This window comes from Strigops habroptila, chromosome 8 (assembly GCF_004027225.2).
Source record: "Strigops habroptila isolate Jane chromosome 8, bStrHab1.2.pri, whole genome shotgun sequence".
Lineage (NCBI taxonomy): Eukaryota > Metazoa > Chordata > Aves > Psittaciformes > Psittacidae > Strigops > Strigops habroptila.
Window position 1 is genome coordinate 25,579,994 of NC_044284.2, and position 21,026 is coordinate 25,601,019.

At 40.6% G+C, this 21,026-nt stretch overlaps 1 protein-coding gene across 3 annotated transcripts in view; it reads right to left on the reverse strand.

The window, feature by feature from the left end:
- Positions 1–21,026, reverse strand: part of STRIT1 (small transmembrane regulator of ion transport 1) — a 37,495-nt gene that overhangs the window by 2,042 nt on the left and 14,427 nt on the right. The window contains exons 1-5 of one of the 3 annotated variants that reach the window (XR_003992677.1): positions 19,683–19,859; positions 19,041–19,101; positions 13,213–14,017; positions 11,794–11,978; positions 4,403–4,450 (exon numbers count right to left, since the gene is read on the reverse strand). Coding sequence is in view for 1 of the 3 variants with exons in the window: in XM_030495107.1 (XP_030350967.1) it covers positions 4,375–4,450; positions 11,794–11,844 (127 nt within the window). In the remaining 2 variants the exon portion in view is untranslated. Of the gene's footprint in view, positions 1–4,374; positions 4,451–11,793; positions 11,979–13,212; positions 14,018–19,040; positions 19,102–19,682; positions 19,863–21,026 lie in introns of those variants that run through there. The other 2 variants (XM_030495107.1, XR_003992676.1) reach the window with 2 other exon arrangements.

Here is a 21,026-nt window from a genome sequence, read left to right on the forward strand (position 1 = left end):
CCATTTTTTCTACAGGTCCTGTTACAAAAAAAGGGCTGGATCCTGCTGGGATACATAGGGGAATTTTGCCATGGTCTCTGCTGAATATGGTGGTTTGTTATAAGAGATCCAGTTCAAATGCAGTAAGACAAGAGAGGCAGGCAAGTCCCGATGGGTCAGCAGGAATGCTGTGCCCAGTATTTGTCATAAGGTAGCAAGCAGCTGGCTCTGGGGGATAGAGTTTCCTGAGAGCCATTGGGAGTACTTGTGCTTCATAGTTTAGGAACAGAAATGACTGTGAAATCATTTGCTCTGATCTCCTCTATGTCACAAGACAGATACCCCAAGACTTGAGATAAATCAACTGTGTGGAAGACTGTGTTTTATGCCACGAGCAGGAGAGACTGAAGCATGAGATATGCACAAGGCTAGGGCTTGGCTGGGTGAAATGTCCAAGCAGATAACCCCTTTGTAAGACCTCAGAAGAAGGTGACAAACTCCAAGGTCCTTATATTTGGTCCAAGGGAAAAATAGCCTGAATCTAAATGTGAGAATTGGTATTATCCCTCACCATGGAGCAAGGCTGTGCACACCAACAGCCAGAAAGAGAGCATCTGTGTCATCTGCCTCCCAGCCTGAGGTGGAGATGGGCATGGAGGGACTAGCAGCAGAGGAGCAGAATATTTCTAGGCAACTGTGCTTTGGAAAGAAAGAAATATTTACTGACACCTGCAGACTAACTATAAACCACAAGGTTTCATTATAATTGCTGTTCAAATGAATTCACATGAAAGCAGAATACTGAGGGAAACGTGGTGTTGAGGAGCAGTCACAAGTTTTGTTTTCAAACAGACCAAGGAAACAAATCCCAGCTTCTGGGGTTTGAGCTAGAGCCTGCTAAAATAAAAAAGCCAATTCTGTATGGCAGCAAGAATAAATGAAGGAATCTTACTGTCATCTATGTATGTAAGCTGGCATTCTAGCTACAAATTACTTTTCTTTTTCTCCCATTACAGAAATTTTTTTCTACGTCAAACATGAATTTATCTCAAAATAAACAGAGAGGCTGGTCCAAGCAGCAAACACGTGTGACTTTTGCTGTGCTACAGCAGCGTTCCTCTGCATGTGATAGACAGACTCCCAAAGCTTTGCACTTCTGCACGTTGAAAGCCTCCCCTTTGCAGGCTGAATTGCCCTCCACAGAATGCCCAGGTAGCACAGTGAAGCCAAGGATCCTTTGGCTACAGGATACCACAACGCAGGTTTCCAAGCTAAATAGAGCCTAAATATACTGAGAAATTCAAGCTGATCACTCTTTTTAATTTTTTTGGGGGGGTTGGTTTTTTTTTTGGGGGGGGGGGCAGTGGCGTTGGGTGTCTACCTTTTATCCAGAACTGTAAGTTGCCTTGATTTTGCAGTCTATAGTTGGTCAAAACTCCTGACAGCTACCACAAGCAAACCAATGTGTGTGGTCTCACTGAGCTGCTTTCACCCCTGAAATGTCTGGGCCTAACTGCACTGACAAGACTGCCCCAAGGTACCTGGCAGAAAAACTCCCACTTAAACAGGCAGAGGCTTGGCAGGTAGAGAAGGGGATGGTTCCCTGCCTGAGCCTGTCAAGCTTGGGCTCGCAGTCTTATGTTCCCTACTCCAAAATGCCTCAGAATTTCCCAAAAATTTTCTTTGTATTTTAACTCTCATAGAGTACAGGCACACACACAACCAGACCACTAGCTCAGCACTGGGATAGCAGTTTGAACACCGCGGTAGTCAGGCTGGGAGGGAATGCGTGCACATCCCGGAGGACCGTGCCTCCTGCATGTCTCCCAGCTGCCAGCTCCAACACACAAGTTTTTCTGTGTTCCTTATGTGCTCCGAGATACAATTTAACCACAGCACTGATGTGGACAGGCTCCTGTGTTGTTGGCATTTGCCAGCTTCATATTTAAAAACCACACGAACCGGGCAGTTACTCATTTCAGCGATGTTGCCCAACCATGTCTTATCTGCTCCCTGCAGAGGGTGTGCAGGGGCCAGGCCAGAGGCAGTCAAGCCCAGCTGCCTCAGCGTTAGGACTCCCGCTGCCGCCCAAGGGCTGGTGCCTGCCTGGAACATCTGAGTGGTTATGGCCACGGTGCTTCTAAAATAAATAAATAAATAACTCCCCAAACTACACAAGTAGCACACAAGTAGCAATACCAGTATCGGTATGATTTCTGCAGATATCAATGAAAACTAAAATTAAAAAATAGCATTCGGTATCCTGTTGTATCTGAGTTTAGTGGAGTTCCACTATCCTTCTTAGATACCAGTGGTGACAGTGCAAAAAAGGGGAGATAAGAGTTTTTTAAAGAGTTTTAATGTAGCTGTGAAGATGTATTAAAAAAGTTACTTTTACGAGGAAAAGTACTACCTGAATAACTGTGGACACAGCTAACACCATATTTAAACTTCCAGTCATTTCACCATCCGAACAGTGGAAGTAAATCTTATATCTTACAGTGAAGTAAATAGAAAATGACAATGAATGTAATATGCATTTTTATAAAGTGCCTTTTCTTCTTGGAGAAAGTGGAAATGTGTTTACAATAAGTTCGTTATTCAAATTTCATTTTGCTCTGCCACTTGGGCTTTGTGGGGTTAAAATATAAAGTTTTGTATGTTCACCTAGCATTACACTCAGATTTCAGCTACACAGACAGTATTTTTAAAATGCTGTCAAACATAATTCATTTTATTATGTTAGTCATACAAACATACTCCATTTTATTATGTTAGTCAACTTAAAATTACAACTACAAAAAACCCAAAGAAAACAAAACTGGTAGGATGCAGAAATACAGGAGGAACCCAAGCTACGTTAAACTCATTGCTGTTAACGGAATTAGCTTTTAAACTGATTACACTTTCTTGCTGAAAAGTAAAATACATAGCATACCACACAAGAATACAGACAGCTGAGTATTTGCACATTACACTGCTCAGATTTATGAGTTTTAATAATACATATTTACACTCACAGTTCACTCCGCATCTTACCTGGTTCTGCCATTCCCCCCTCTGCTAGTTTTATTGGCAAGTTTTAAGGTTTGCCTCTGCAGTTGTTCTTGTAAGCCTCGGGATGCTTTAAATAGAGCAATATTTGGAATGTGCTGCAGCTGCCTTGCTTAGTGATGCCAGTTTTTGGCTATATGCGTTCAATTGTCTAAAAAGGCAGGAGTTGAAGGGATTCAAGGTTACCTCTTCCTATTCCTGCAACTGCACATACGTTTCAGTGAAGACTAAATAAAGATGGGTCATTTTTTGAAGAGGGAAAGAAACCAGGACAAAGCCTGCTTTATGGCCTCTTTACAGCCATGAAACACCAGATGGCAAGGTTATGTCATATTTATGTGCATCCACATATTTAAAGCATGACAGGGGTCCAGTTTGTTCTTACTCTTCCACATCTTCTCTCATCCCTCTCCTATCAAAAAACCAAGCCAAGGCATATTCAGTAATACTTGTGCATGTATTTCTACAGTTATATCTACATATAGTTATATACTATATGTATTACATATATATACACACACACATACACACACACTTGCTAAACATCACCAAGTATCCTGCACTCCACAAAGCACAGAGGTACATTTAGCATCATCCCTCTGAAAGATTACAGTATACAGTCACAGGTTTTCATTGCTCCTGTGGGTAGTGGGTAACAAAATTCAAGGGAGGAACATTTGTAAGATAATCTGCGAATGATATTGTCCTAAATAGGATAAATCATTGCAAAGCATCTCTAACTCAGAAGAGAAAAAAACATGGAGTGAGTGCCAGATCTGAGCCAAAAGGAGAAACTGCATGTTACACAAGCTTGTATCACATGAAAGGAGAGCGCTGTATAAAGATCCCTTGCGGTGATCTTGGCCACAGTTTTTGACCAATAAGAAACCCACTCAAAGTCTGTTAGGGAAATGAAGCCCTGTACAGATGCTTCAGTCATTCAGAGAAACACACAGGTGCATCCCACGTCCCTAACAAATGCTTTGTTTCAGCAACAGAAGGACATTTCCTCTAGCATTCATCAGGCTCATATAAAATACCGTTTCAGAGCTCTGCCTAGATACTAAATGAAACAAGGATTCTTCCTGTGTACTTCCGAAATGGAAGAGGACACAACTCACTGTTCAAAAACCATTCCATAACAGCTGCATGGGATGTTTTGAAGAAATCTAATCTCTATGCTTGTGTAGTTCAGAGGCATTGGTGTGGGCTTCCAGAAGACAAGACAGAGCTCAGCAACACATTATGCAGACCTTCTAAGGTCTAAGACAGATCATCGCTTTCTTATGTGCTTGTTGATTAGACATTAAGTACATTAAAAAAAAAAAATTCAATTATCACCTTTCTTCAGAATTGCTTCCTCTCTTACCATGGCTTTGGAGATCGCATCATCCTTAGAACTATTGTATCTGACAGCCTGAAGGAATAAAGCCAAAGTTAGATTCTAGAGCACCAGGTGGAAAAAATACCAGCTTTTCATACCAACACGGTCTAACTTGTTCCAAAGCAGGTTCATAACTCAAGTATTTAATTGTGAAAGGACTAGAGCTATTTATAATGGAAATGCAATACCAGTCTGTTCCTGAACACAGAAGTTGCTGTTCTAAGTTCCCTGCCCACCCCATGGCTGAAGAGGTAGAGCAGAAGAGTGCAGATACCTGTCCAATGCTACACCTAGAAAACGGTTGGGAGAGACAGCCTTCAGTATACCCATAGGAAATGCAATTAGATGTCTGATTATTTTCACAGGAAAAATATTTTTTTGTCCTAGATACAAGAATGGAAACTGTGGGCCCCAGGCTATATGACTTACATCCGTCTGCAGAGTACTTGCATCTGGAATGAACAACAAAAAAGAATGGCAGCAGAATATTCTAAATACAATTATTTGTATTGCTGTGATCAGTATCTTAGAAACCATGCTAACACACACACAATGTGACTGAGCAGCATTCAACTCTGGCAAAACTTTGCTGAAGACAGTTGTTTTACATCAGCAATGACTTTAGTTGTGTATAGATTGCATACTATAAACAGTCTAATTTTTTTGGTCTTTCGAGTCTGGCATGAATTCTAAGATGACAATTATGGGAAAATAACAGAAGCCAAGTCATGTCACCTAAGGAAGTTTTCATCAATTTCTGCAATCAGTATCTTGACCATCTTATTCCTCAGTCAGTTTGTGCTCACTGTCTCTCAGGCTCTTGTTTTTCTGTTTGCACAATGAGATAAATCAAAATGGGTACTTTGAGGCATCTGCAGTTCTGCAGATGCAACAGAGACATCAAGCTTTACTGTCTGTCCACTAATACCAGGTCCATACCAGTAAGTCTCTGCTGACAGCAGAACTTTTCTGGCTGAAAGATCAGAATCCTACTTCCTCTAGTAGGAGTACAAGATTTAAAGGATTTTTTGGACCTGAAACTCTAACTACCAATTAACAGCATCATGTGATAACATCTTTTTCATCAGTTTTAACATCATGGCATCTGCTACTCTCTAGAATTTCCCACTGGTGGTTTCCCAGTGGTTGTGGCAGCACTTGCAACATCTCCAGACCTGCGAGTACTTCACAGTAAAGACTCAGTGAGTCCCCTCAAAGCATCATGTTCACCTGCCCAGGGAAACTAGTCAAAGAACTTCCACTGGTCTCTAGAGATCAGTGTGATCCAAATGGTATGCTAACAAAATAACCGAAATGGCAAGTTCTGCAAGTACTGAAGTTTTCTGGTACTGGATATGCCTAGTATGTCTCCACTGCTGGCTTTTGCCAGTCCTCTGCATTCTTGAGCAAGACAGCACTCCTTAAAAAATGCTTGCCTTTCCCCAAGCACCACATAAGGAAAGCAACTTCATTACTGCTTTTCCAAAATGGGTATAGTCTTAAAATAAAACTATATAACATTTTGGTATGCCATGCACAATTCAGTGTATTGTATCATTTTGAGACACAAGAATAAAATGCGATCTTTGCATTCTTTGTCTAGCTTTGCTGTAGAGCAGACGCTTTGGGATAAGATGCAATTTGGTATAAAAAGAAATATGATTCTGTTCTTTGTGTAATATATTTATTGAAAAAAACCCCAACCTCTCTGATACAATAGCTTCATTGGCTGCATAGCTGTTCCCATAAGAATCCTATCTGCTATGGTTCTGCTAATTACATTTATACATATACATATAAATATATATATATACACACACGCCCCGATCTAATGGAAATAATTTCTACCCGGAACCAGGTATTCCTTACAAGCGAATCTGACCTTCACAGATTGGGATCTTTCTAGGCTTAGTTGCCTTAAGCAAGGACACAGAGTCATTGCTGTTCACAACAGTTTTCCTAACTACTACCCTAATTTAGCTGCAAGCACAGTAAGTATTTTTCTGCAAGCCTAAAGCATGAGGTTAAGGATATAAAAGTTGTAACTGCAGCAAAGAATAGTGTAACAATATCGATATTATTTTAAACAACACATCATCTGTTTGGAACGGAGGAGTGAACTGCAGACATAAATTCTACAATAGATCTCAGTCCAACAGCCAAAAAAAAAAGCAGGGGGACAGTTTCAAAATATAAAAAACAAGAAGAGTACACAATGCTTAAGAATAAACTCAAGAGAGTGATTCGTGGCAAAAAGCAATGACTTTTTTGCCTGCTGAAGAACAATACGTAAGAAAAACAATTCCCTCATTCTTATCTGTGTTTCAAATTATAATGTAATTTTTGTATGTTTTTTTCTCTGTGTTTGTGCTGGCATCATGAAATACTCAATATTCAGAGTTAGCTGAATTAGTAGTTAGAAACGAGATCTCTGTTTTAGCCTTCAGTTCACTGAGGTACTCGAACAGATGTGTCTCACTTAAGGCAGTCTTCTGAGCAGGCTCCTTGATTTCAGTCCTATTATCTGCTCAAAGCTAGGAATGCGCTTTAAATGCCTTCAGTACTTTAAGTGAATTAGAAGAAACTGAGTAAGTCAGCAGGGCTGCAAGTCTTTCTGGAAGAGAAAGCAATTTTAAGGGGAAAAACAATACTGATGTTGTAGAAAATATTAAATTCTCTTCTTCAGATCCATGTGCGCTTTGGCAAAGGGAGGGGGAAAAAAAAAAGAGAAAAAAGCAGAAGCTTTGGATTCATTGACTGGCTGGAAGTTATGAATGATGTTGTTCATCAACTCCTGCTGCCGGCCACTGAGAACCCTCTACAGGCGAATTACCTGGTTTTGTGCCGAAGGGTTGGGAAGAACAATGCCCCTAGCTGTGTTCAAAAGTATCCTACCTCGTAGAACAAAGTGCACTATTCCACTGATGGCTATCTTTTGGCTATTCCTTCAGTCATACAAAGGAGGTGTATGAGCCTGCCATTCTCGTCCAAGCCATTTAACTGTGTCTGCACCAAAACTGCCAGGCAAGCCCTGGGGAGCTGTCCATCACCAGTGCCTTTGCCACACCAAACCCAGGATCCGCAGCATCTGTCCTCGAGCACACGCTCTTGGAAAGTTAATGGGCAAGGGGGCAATTAAAGACAGAGTCCAATCCTACAGAAAACGAGAAAACAAATCAGACCAGTACTACCAGAAATGTTTGTACAGCTCCTTAACAGGTAGACTGGTTACAAAAGAGCATTTCAGCAGGCCAACCTAATATTGGGACCACAAGGCCAACAGATACATTGCCACAAATACGTTGTTGTTGATTTGTTTTCCTGTAATAGTAATGGGCACAGATCTAACATCAGAAACTACAGCATCTCTCCACCCACCCATCTTTGCAACCCACCGCTGTGTTGTGTTTGTACACAGGGGGTGTTACAGTAAGCAGAAATACAGGCTGTGCTTGTTTAGAGAACACAGAGTCAGAGACAAACATCTCTGCTTCGTGAACTTCGGGTTTCCTCTCCCTGAGCCAGTGCTGCTTTCTTAGACAATATGTTAGGGAAAGATTTAGCTATAAACAGTCACATATCACCTCATTAAGAGGCAAACTCTTCCCCTTTTGTACCAGAACAGGTTTTCTTCATAGCACAGTCCTCTCTGAGGAATGCTGGGAAATCAATAGAGAAAGCAAATATCAACTGCTTGGTAACAACAACACAGATGCTTTTGCTATGCTGCTTCTGCTGAGTCTGAGTGATTTAGCATCTGATATTTGGGAAGCAACTATCAGAAAACCTTTTCAAAATACCACCCATTTTGCAAGAAAATTGGCAATATTTACTATTTAAATAGCTAGTATGTTTAGAGTACATTCTAAATCTTCATAATTTCACCAGTACCTAGATATCAAGTATTAGAATGTCAAATTTGTATTTTTGTTAATCGTACTTCTAACATGTGAACATCTACACACAGTATTCAGTAGCCTGGCAAAGAAATGCTTTCAATTTACAAATTCTATGCGATTCTTATAAATAACTGAAGGCTATACTGCTTTGTATTAGAGGGACATATCAACTCATCTTCACAAAATTAATGCTCCAAGTAATACTTATAGCTTTGTAATATTGGTACTAATTTTTTTAAATCACATTTCTTTCTTTCAATTGAGCTTTTTCCTTTAAAATGCCCTGATTTACTAGCAAATCTAAAGCCATGTTTATATGCTTTGAAATGCATTATTACTTTGCCATAGTCTCCTGTGACCTGCAGACTAACGTGAGAAAGTATCAGATTATTTCATTCACAAAATAGATATGGAAAATTTGTCTAATGAGATGCATTTTATTAGTCACAGCAATCTCAGCATTTGAAAGCTCCCTTAAAAATTGCTAGACATTATTTCCACTCACATTTACATCACGAAAATAAAGACTGATTGTTATTTGATAACTATGCAACTGAAGACCTGAAAAGATCCATTTATTAATCTACTAAATATTTAATACCACACACTATTTCCTAGGGCTTAGGGTATATGTGTCATTTCTTTTGGCAGAGCACTTCAGCTAAATGCTGAGATACCTGGTAAAAAAAGGCTGTAAATAAAACAGAGAAAGGGCGCTATCATTGTAGACATCTACATGTGCAATGTCATTTCTGGATTAGTTCCCCACTGGTGTCTAAAAATAATGTGGATAACGATGTGGGTTTTGTCTTTGTATAGTTTCATTTCAATGGCTGCTCAGTGATTGGTGAATACCTTTCTAGCTGGCAAGGGGATAATTGCTGTGAATAAATCTGCCTGACACATAATTTATGAGAAACCATCTCAGCTGGATTGCTTAGTGCTGAACTTCAGATGACTGGGAGGCAAACTGCCCTACAAAGCAATGGCATGCAAGGCAAGGCCAGATTTCAAAGCTTCCCCTTAAGTGGCCAAAGTCTCAATGGGCACTGCAACCTGACCTGGGTTTCCAGCCTGTTCTGCACAGCCTGATGAGACCATGGACAACAGCCCACTCCGTGGAGATGGCTGTACGTGAACAAAGAGCTGAGCGTACTTAACCACAGATAGTTGGAGACAGAAAGCAGGTCTGGAGCCCTGTCTGACCAGGTGCTGCACACCTTTGCCTGCTGCTGAACTGAAGGACATGTAGGATGATAAACACCTCCCAGGAATAGCTCAGCAACCAAAGTTGCCCAGTGCAGGGTCAGCAACAGGACAAGTTTCAGATATTTCCTATAAAAATTTAATGAATTTCTTCTTCTCCAGTGATTATTATTCTGGAAGGAAACCCAACCCATCATACACTGTAAATCACCAAAGGATTTATGACTTGGGAAATGTCAGCTTTCTGGAGGATGCATTTTATGATTTATACATTAGTGTAACCTGTTGGTGTGGCTTTTACTGTGACAGCTGAAGAAAAATCAGTATTTAATGTGCCACTCAGATTCACACTGAATCTTAACTTCTTGACCAAGCTGCTAAGCCCCAGTTAAAACTCCAGTCTTACCATGCTGCATTTTCCATGTGATTTTTCTGCTATCACAAAACCACAAAGTTAATAATTCTTCCATTCTGTTTTTTTAGATAAGAAAAGTTGCGTAGTGCACCGTGTATGCAGCAAAAAGAGTAAGGAAAAGGCCTCAGTGCAGGCGAAGGGAGGCATGTCCAGCAGTGGCCAGGTGCCAGAGTGTTAGCCTCTTGCACTGCCCCATTCTGCTAGCAAAAAGCTAAGAGCAGCACTAAGCCACCCCCAATAATAGAGCAGATCCCGTATTGTTTTGCAGTAGTTGTGATCATGATCTATCTCCAAGCAGTCAACTGAGTTCAGGACGCTGCATCTTCCAGCCTTCCACTGACACTGGCCTGAAACGCTTCCTCTGGCTCCAGGTCTGCTGGAAGTTGGGTAGCGGGCAAGAAGAAATCCAGGCACACTGTGCCATTTGCACTATTTTTAGAAAATTCTTTCCAATGGTTGTAAGGACAGAGAAGAAATGAGGAACCCCATGTGTCACCTGCTTGAAGAAACCTGAATACCCAGTGCTCTCCCAGCTCAGGCCAGCCAGGCCAGTCCCCAACTCCCGCCACTTCCCCTGCACCCAAGGGTGAAATGGGGCACATACAAGAGCTTGGGAGGCTTCCCCCTTCCCTGGCACTGCTTGTGGCACAAGGACAGAGGTGGAGGAAAGGAAACAAAGTGAATGACTGCCAGAGCTGCTTCCCAGCTGATTTCTTTTCCTTTTGCCCAGCTCCCCTCTTTCCCTGGCTTGCAAAGGGACTGTTCTTGCAGGTGAAGTTTAAAGTTTAGCGCTCAGGATACGTTTTTACCATTTCAGACTCAAATGGGCAGGAAAAGCTCCATTCAGAGAGTGGGGAGGCAGCAGTGCAGGAGGCCAGGAGCAGCCAACAAGGGGCACCTAAGGGGATTGTTATTCTCAAGCATTTGGTTTTCTCCATGGTACCCAGGCCATACCCAGAGAAAGAGATGGCAACAGCTGGATATTAGATTACACTTTTTTTTGTTCCCTTGTTTTAACTCCTGAAAAACAAGTAAGTGAACTGCTCAGCTGGGATGCATCTTCAGTTCTTGGTTCAGCCCTGAATTGAAAACAACTTACTGGACTGAAGATACACATTCAAAAACAAATGCTGGCTTGTATGATTTCAGCTCATGTGCTGAGCAAAGTCATACACAGGCTGAAAATATTTTTACTGGATCTTACTGTGTTCTCTGAAAGAACATTAGATCATGCCAGCAAGGAATACAATGGCAGACACAAACTGGCTAAAGAAAAAAGGATATATTCACTAACATAAATTGTGGAAGACTTTCTAAAATGCCATGTTTATCTAAGATTTAAATAATTTATTTATCTGATCACTCCAGTTAACCATAAACACTGGATAAAATGGAGCAAGATGATTTCAATGTCCTCAGGTTTGTTAGAACAAAGTGATCTTTAAGGTCCCTTCCAACCCAAACCATTCTATGATTTCTTCAGAATCTTTTATTCTGCATTTTCCTATGTATTAGAAAACTACAACACAACTGAGTATAAGCCAGCCCTGGAATTTGTGCTCTAAAGTCACCCACCCTAAACTGCATCTTTCCCAGCAGAAATACCTACAGATACCTTGCTCTCATCTATACATACGACAACTCCCTTTTCTTAAACACTGCAAAAAGCAGGCCTCACCAAGGTTGGCATTTAGTGAAAGGGGACAAAATTCAAGACCAGAAGAAAACAACTTGTGCTAAAGCAAAACCATACTAAGGTCAGCAGAGATACACAAGACTGCACCAGCTGAGACTCAGCCATAAGGAAACAGCCTTCATATGAGTGACAGAGAGCTCTGCACGCTGCAAAAACTTACCACTTCTGAACGTGAGCTGAATCTGCATGATCTTGACACAAGATTTGACATTGTCCTCCTGGAAGGACCAGTTCAGACTCCCACTGCATTTGTAGACAACTAGTCATTTTCTCCCTCCTTTTCCAGGTTGACTCTGGCATGAGCTTGCCTGTGTGGAGATGACCCTTCCTTTTGCAGTCCATCTGCTTGTGGGAGAACATGAGATGGATGTTTGTTCCTTTCCTTTTCTATAGCTTATATTTTCATTTTTAAATGAATCTTCTGTGCTGGGGAAAATACAAATTTTAAAAACTACCAGAACAAATCACTTAATGCAAAAAAGCTGTGCAAGCCTTGAAAAGCCATCAAAACCTTACCAAGTTTTATGCAACCAGAAATAAAGTTCTAAAAACATTAAAAAATTGACACTTCCATGCACAGATTAAAAAAATATCTTATTTGTAAGAAGATAGCCAGCTTTAGTAGCTAGATACGTATTGTAAACACCAAGTCCTTAAGGAAAAGGTAGTGTGAAGAACAGCAGTGGCTCCTACACTTGTGCAGCAGTACCCTCTTGCGTCAGACAGGCCAACTTCAGATCTACAAGGAAACCAGAGGGTGCTCTACAGCATCAGTCGAAGGAGGCACTGGAGCTACATGCACCAAAAAAGCTGTGTGGGGGTTTGTGGGGTTTTTTTGTTGGCTTTTGTTTGTTTGTTTGTTTGTTTGGTGGGTTTGTTTTTTGGTTTTGTTTTTGGGTTTTTTTAGTTTTTTGTTTGGTTGGTTTTGTGTGGGGTTTTTTTGTTTTGTTGTTTGGTTCTTTTTCCTCCAGGAAACTAAATATGCTATACTTAAAACTTTTCTCAGGAAATATATATTTAGTGTTTTGGGGCTTTGAAAAAACTGAGTGTTTCCTCATTTGGGGGTGTCTCTGTCCCTGTTCAAATGAATTCTACTACAATGAAGGAGGGCACCTGAATCTCACTCTGCTCAGCCTGGGATACCTCTGTGCACAAACCAAGGATGCTGAAAAATGTCTGAGCACTAGCCTGTTGGCTGCTGTTCAGACTGCTTGAGTAACTGGGAGAAAATATCTACAGGTAGAAACACAGATTTTGATGTTTGTTTGATTTTAGCCCTCCTCTACCTTTCTCATTTCTGTAGATTCTTAATGGAGAATGTATTTTGCCCTAGTCTGAGCTCCCAGAATTTGCTGGGTTTTTTGCTTTTAGAAGCCAGTCCTGTTATTGAATCACAAACCCACACTGTCTAATTAGCTCCCTGTTTTCCAGAGCAGCCACAGATTTTATGCACTAGTTAAATCTGGCCACTGCAACAGGTTCAGGCTGTTTCCTAAGCAAAGGCCATACACCATCTCACCTCATTTTGTCCACAGTACACAAAATTCGAGATATTTGTTACTGCTCAGGTTAGACTGACCTGTTGGCATCCAGCGTCTCCAGGACTTCAGAGGTTAGGTCCCACTGCCCAAAATCTCTCCTGCCTGGGTCATCCTGTATGAGCCTGCTCACTCCTGCTCCGGGCTGCGTGGTTGCCACCAGATGGCAACCCTGTCCTGCAGTCCTGGGCGGCCAGGCCAATGCTTTGTCTCAGGCGTATAGAGTGTTTGGGAAAAATAGATCTGAATTATTAAAAAAACCCCAAACAACAAAACAACCAAGCCCACAACAAATTAAGTAATATAATTAATTATAGAAATATTATTTGCATAGGAAAAGTATTATTTTGTCCTGGATTTTTGGAAACAAACTGCTCAGGATACAGAGCCTACAGAAGGAAAATAAAAAGTCAGTTCTTCCTTGCTCTCTTGCCAACCTGTACACACAGATATACACTTGTAGCAACGTTTTGTTTCTTAAACACTCGAGGAATGGTTCCTTTTCCATTCTCTCAGTGATATAGTCACAGACATCATAAAATGATCTAAAATAACCATGATGTGAGAAAAGATCCAAATTTAATCAATGTTTCAAAGACAACTCTTTCTGCAATAGCCTGGAAAATGTTTCCATGACGTACATTTCTGTTACACCACTTCTCTTAACACATCCCTCATCTGTATGGAGCAAAGAATAAATGACAGAACTCACCTGTCATTCCTCAAAGAATCAGCATGTTTTGCAATGCACCCCTAATGACAAAGGATGTCACAAGTGAAATTTTGCCACATTTGGTTCTCCAGTTCTGCATCTCAGCCCAAGGGGCAGCAAGATCCTGCAGAAGACTAAACATTTGGTGAGGGAAATAGATTTGAATACACTTCTACCACAAAAAAAAAAAAAAAAAAGAGTCTACTTTTTAATTTTTTTAATGGGTTATTCTACCTTGTTCTGTATATTTATATACAATCAAGTAAATATTCATGATGCTAATGAAAGTGGTAGCAGTGGCACAGATTGGAAAAGCAGCGTAATTTGGCTTTACCTTCTCAGTGAAGGCAGGTATTCTTATAAAATCCTCATCCAAAATATAAAAGGCCAATGGTCGTTTTTGCAAGGCCTTACATACCCTTTAATTACTCTAGTGTAATTGCTGCAAAATGCAGAAATCATTAGTTCAGTAAAAGGCTTTCCTCAGATTCAGTTTATTCTTGTTTCATTTATACTGAACTGAAATTAACTCCCTTTAAACCTCATGAAGAGCATGTTATCTTTTGTATAAGTGCTTTAAAATCATGCTGTAAGTAAAAGGTCACGTGGAAAAGCCCAAAGGCTAGGACAAAAAGGAAAAGAAGATACTTTTGATGATTTTTTTAGAGGGATAATCTCTAGAAATAGCCTTTTAATGTTATCTTGAAGTTTACATTTAAAGCAAAAATCCATGGAGAGATTGCATATGGGCTGTCTTCAGTATGTGGAAGAAAACAACCCTTCTAGGGGTGTAAAATCTATACTAGATTATATTTTTGGTAGATAACAAGTTCATGGTTTCTGAGTGCACCTCAGAGTTATTATTTTCATCTGAGCACCAATGCCTTTGCTAGTTCAGCAGATGCTCTGAACTAGTCATCAAGCTTTACAGGTTCCAGAATCACCTAACATATTGAAGCAAAAATATTCCATGTGTTACATGAACAGTTACAAACATCATCAACCACCAGCAATAGCTTAGAACATACTAAAACCCCAAAAGAAAGAAGCATAAATTCCCTTACTTTTCTCTCCAGAGAAACTAATACTGCTGATAATTGATTCAAGTATATTTTGTGAATACAAATATTATCATCTGAAATGTTACTCATGCAAAATGAGAACTCCAAAATCCCAATGCTGATTTTTATATGAGTACACACAAGGGAAGAAAATAGAGGAAATAGTTTAATTTCAAAATATTTTTGAATTTTTCAGATATTCCCTAAGTGGACTTGATTTTTGTTTTCTCGGTAGCTATTTCTGAACAGCCACACAGAGTTTAAATGCTGTCAAATGCCAAAGGACGTATTCTTCTAAATGAATGCTAATTAAATTAGTAGCATAGGTAATTGCATTTTCTTTAAATTCTGTTTGTATTATGTGAGATTCAAACCGAGACAATTACTATTCAGTATCATGTGGCTTTTCTCTTTCTGTGTTGGTATATTAACATATATTTCTTAATTATGTAAAGTTATGAAATTAACAATCTATAATGTAATGATCATCTGTGTAAAGTTATTAAATTAACATTCTGTAATGTCCTGATCATCTCCTTGATCACTCTTTCTGCAGCTCCTTTGCCTTGAGCTGTGGATTGTAAACCTTATGGTGCCAGGTCCTCTGGCACCTGATGCAGACCAGTGGCCACATCCTGTCCATAACATTGCATTGTATGTCTGTCAGTAGAGTAGGAAGAGTTTACACGTTAGTGCAGGGTTTGGTAATACGGCTCTACATACTTTTAAAATAAGCTCAGCTGAATTAAATATGATCCCAGAGAATTCCCATTAAAACAGTGTCCTTCACACATAGTTAAATTAATCTTTGGATCATCGCTTTTGTGACTCTTTTCAGGAGCTAGGAACTGTCACATGTGATGTCACCCTCCTTTCCTTCCCAACACAGCTCTACAGCAGCAGAACTTGTGAAAGACAGTTCTGTCCAAAAAGCCCATATGCTGCTGATGCCATTGTCTCCTGGGGGACAGAACAAGATCAGCGCAAACCGTAACATTCAGATTTTAGCCAAATCATGTCATGACCTCAAATGTGGCAATGCATAATGGCAACAACAGCATAAAAGACCGCCTGCTGAAAAGAGAGTAAAATACTCTTAAAAACCTGTTCTTTGCCCTTTGTCCTGTGCCTGACAACCGTCTACATGCCAGCTATAGAGAAAGAGGGCTTTTGTGACACCAGCTCATCTCAAACCAGCCACGTGTCATCACATGGAAACAATTCCCAGTCACTATTTGGCTGGACTGCATTTATGGCTGCAACAGGTGAGAAGCACTATTCCTCTGACTCATTGTCAGGGCCATTGTAGTACGAGGCCTCTTGCTTGATGTGGGGGGCTAATGACTGACAATGTGTCAGGTTTCAGGCTCATACACAAGACTTGTTGATGTACAGTATATTTTTAGTTGATCTATTTTTAATTTAACTTCTGTATTGCACTTGTTGCTGCAAAATCCCTGAACTTCATTCCACATTGCAGTAATGCCACCTTGCATCCCAGTCCCTTTAGAGTACTACTCCAGGAGCATGAAGTTAGGTATATGTAATATATATATATATATATATGCATATACAAGTCACTAAGGTAAAAGTTTTGGTCTTTCTGTGCTATGCCCTGGACTCTGAAATTGGAGAGATGACATAAGAAAACCTTCACAACTGAGACACCTAAAAATACTATCTCAGAAAATGTCACGCTGGCTGTGTTGGCACTTGGGGCTCAGTAGCTGGAGTGGTTGCAATGCCGTGATGGCACGGCACAGCACATCCATGTTCCCATCCATCCAGTGACAGCGTTGTGTGACACTGCCGCATGCAAGCAGCTCTGCAGTGTGCCAGTAAAGCCCAGTTCCTCTTCTTCAAGCACTGTTGAAATGTCAGTATAAGATGTGATTTATGTACTTGTAATTTGTAAGACAAGCCACCCTCATTGCACAGAGTGAAAAAGAATTTAGGAAGGCAGCAATTGAGGCTTAAACTGCACTGAGATCACAGAATAAATTGTGTGATCACCTCTGAGCCAAATGGCAACTTTCTGGAGAGTACCCGAGAAACTGAGCCCTGGAACTGCGCTGGCAACCTATATAGTACCCTCTAGCCTCCCCAAAGTAGACAACATGCTTTAAAATGTCAGTAAATGAACTTTCGCCTATTAAAATAAAAAAGCTTGGACAATTTTCTCCAGGCTAGTAAATAACACTGATAGAAGGAACTATTTTTGTAGTTCTTGACTAATTTTCATGACCAGCATGTTTAAATCATAACTATTTCTATTCACTCCAGCAAATCATTCATTTGCTTCCTTTCTGGCTGGGAGGAAGAGCTCTCCTCCTGTTCATCTGGGTATATCTACCGAAGTCATCACAACAGCATTTGAACACAGTAATATCCAACCCCAGGATAACAGCCTATTGGCATCACTACCAATTACAACTCCCAGACACCATAAAGCAAATGATCCCACCAAATAAACAACCTCATCTTTAAACACTGCACCTGGGAATGCATTTTAAAATTTAGCACGAGATAATATTAACAAATTCCCAGTATTGTACTTATCCCTTATTTAAAAAGCTTAAGATATTATATCCCCTTCTCCTTGTATAAGCCAATTCAAGTTATATAATGTATGTGGATTTACTTTGACCCAGTTCCAGATGGCAATATATTATTAAGCTCTACAATTGCAATTTGGAGGAAAACAGGTCAGGATCTTATTACATTTCAAAACTCTAAAACTGTTCTGAATATTTCAAATTAAAAAGGCAAGTAGAAAATAACCTTTGTGCTAGAATGATCCTGTTGCATTACCTTGCTCATGAATTTATATTGGGTGCATATTTTATCAGTTCTTTTGTTACTTTTCAACATCCATACGTGCAGTTTGCTATGACAAATTGTGGGACAAACTAGGGCTGGGACTGCACAGAAATGGAAGGAGGAGGGCACCAGCAGGCTGGCAGCTCCTGTCCTTCCCATCAAGTGGAAGAGCTTCCGCTCAGGTCATGCCATGGAAAGACAGTTTCAGATGAAGAAGGAGCAGATGGGCAAAAAAAGGATGCAGAGCAAGATCTTACATGCAATGGGTTTGCTGGTGAGGACCTCATTTCCAGGCAGAACACTGAAGCCTAACTGTCAGGCGGATGTACGGTTCTCAAAGTTCATTAAATAAAGAAAGGAGATCTCTGGAGCAAAACAGGCTTCCTTCTAGCAATCTGAGGAATACAGTTGCCTTTTCACTCTCCATTAACATCTCCTTTGAACCAAAAAACATGCAGAAGGTCAGGCTGCTAATTTCCCCTGCCAACTCAAGACCAATCCTCAAGAAAAAAATCCTCCCCACTAAATCCATTAGTTTTCACTCTTATCCTTCTCTTGCTACATGATGTCAATGCTGCATGTGAACTGTGGTAGTGGGCTGTTTGGACAGATTTAGTTTGTCTTATACTATTACACTGTTCAGACACTTCCTGGCCTATTAATCCTCCCTATATTATTTTTCTAGCATAATTAGTGCTGTTAACTAATTTGCCGATAACAGTTTATTCCAAGTTCATTAAAGGAGACACCAGAACTACAAAAAGTCTCTTTGACTGTCCACTGCCAATTTTAACAGCTATCAAGGAATCTCTAAGTTATGTTAGTCATTGAAATAAATCAGCATATTGATGCTTCTCTAATTTTTTATCTTTTGGGAAAACTATCATCATAACAACGTAGATCTTAAACTAAATACAGATCTTAAATTATGGGACTATCTTCCACCAAACAATATATCCCAAAACTATATATGAGAGCTGACAGTTGTGTTCTTATAGGCATATCAGTTAGTTTCACTGCTTCAGGAGCCACCTAAAAACTATTAATGCTGTTAACAGTTAGACGTGGGATCCATTCCCTGGGGTGGTTCTTCATACTTGTGTTATGGGGCATAACACAATCAGCACAAGCCAGCTTTTGCAGCCTTTTGTCCAGGCTCCCTGTGCTCCCTTTTGTTGGACAAAATACAGTGTCTTGTTGCACACAGATAAAATCAGAAAGATCTTGTTCACAGATCAAACTGCAAGGGAAAGAGAAATCTAGCTGGAATACTTACAGAATGAAAGTCTCACGTATGTCTGATGTATATGTCTGATTCGTACTCCCCCACAGAGTATCTTAAATACAAATAAGAGTATGTAACAGTGTAAGGAGTTACACAGAATATAAGCAACTAGTGTTTCTGAACTACCCCTTACTATACCACTTTATCTTTGTGTTGTTATATAGACGTTTCCACCCCTATCCAACAGTTCACAGGTTCATATATAACACAAAACATTTTCCCCTCCTTAGTTACTGTCACTTCCAGATACAAAGGTCCTTCTGCCTTTGTTTTAAAAAGATGTGGGTGCCTGTCTGACAAGAGAGCTGCCATACCTGCTGATTTTATTGGCACATACCTTTCCTATTCAGAGCAGTGCTGCTGTGGGAGAGCGGCTTTTGAGAGTTAGCCTTTGTTTTCAGATGCAGATTCATTCATGTTTATCTACTGAATTTCAATCTAAAGTATAATATTCGGCATATGCCACTCTGATTCTTTTTTCCAGTTCCCAGGAAGTTAAAAAGATTTGACAAGAAGCCACAAGAGACAGAAATGTCTGAGCTAGTTCCAACTGCACCTAGAAAGTCTCTGCTTTGCTTTATGAAGTTTCTGGTCTCCATAGTTACAAAAAAGTTGAAAAATAATGATCATTACCTTAAATGTTCCCATCCAGAATGACAAAATAAAAATGCTCAGAAACTTGCAGCGCGACAGCCCACTGGAGCGTGATTCCGCGTCTTTCCACTTCTGCAGGCTGACTCCATCCCTCTCTGGATTAGGTGGTGCTGGACACTCACCGCCTTGCTCTGGGCAGAGCTGGGATTCGACACATCTCTGTTGCAGATCAGGATGCAAATTACACTCCCATGCATGTGCTGATCTTACTAGGTTTTAACAGACATGGTTCACTTCCTTTAGCTGCCTTAAACCACAAAGCTGACAGCTTTGACCTCACACCTACCCTAACATCACTAGTTAGCAATAGGCTCACAGGAATGTGCTGCCCAGGCACTGCTGCCATCACTATGTTCCCTGCTGAACTGGCTCAAATCAACAGCCTGGCAGCTGGGTCCTCCTTGCATCAGCCACCAACACCACCCCAGGCACCTCCAAACCCGGAGAGCCCGCATGCTGCTTCTGTGCTTGGGTGGAGGGAAAAGCCCAGACAATTCACACCTTGCCAAGGAGCAAAAAGTGACTTAAGCTGAGGGACCAATTTCAAAGCTTCAATAAAGCCCTCTGTCTAAACCAGGACTGGAGGCTGTGATCTGTTAATTAGGCTGATCAAACGGAAGGCAAACTAAATGCCATGGAAAGCAAAAGCCACCCTGCACCTTACTCCAATACAGATTAAATTTTGTTTTCATTTATAAAAGGGCAAAGAACAGGAGAGCCTGTAGTGATAGTAAAAGGGAGAATGGTTTTAAACTGAAAGAGGATAGATTTAGATTAGACATTAGGAAGAAATTTGTCACTATTGAAGAAATGAGGCACTGGAACAGGTTACCCAGAGAAGTTGTGGCTGCCCCATCCCTTAAAGTGTTCAAGGCCAGGTTGGACGGGGCTTTGAGCAATCTGGTCTAGTGGAAGGTGTCTCTGCCTGTGGCAGGGGAGTTGGAACTAGATGATCTTTAAGGTCCTTTCCAACCCAAACCATTCTGTGATTCTACGAAAGTTTCCGACACAGACAAAAAAACCCCAACCAACCAGAAAAAAGACCTCAAAAAAACCCCCCAAACCAATCAAAGAAACCAACAGAAAACCCAGCACCACGGCCAAAACCAAACCCAAAACAAAAAAACACCACCAAAACCTAAACCCCAAATCCCAGTTCCTTTCAGAGAGACACCAGCCATGCCCTACAACCGCTTGCTCTCTCCACTGTCCCAGAACAGCAAGAGCTGTGATGAAGCCTGGACAGGAAGAGAGACCCGTCACGGGAAGGACTGACCATGCATGCTCAGTTTGACACAAAGCTCATCTCTACTATCATGTGTT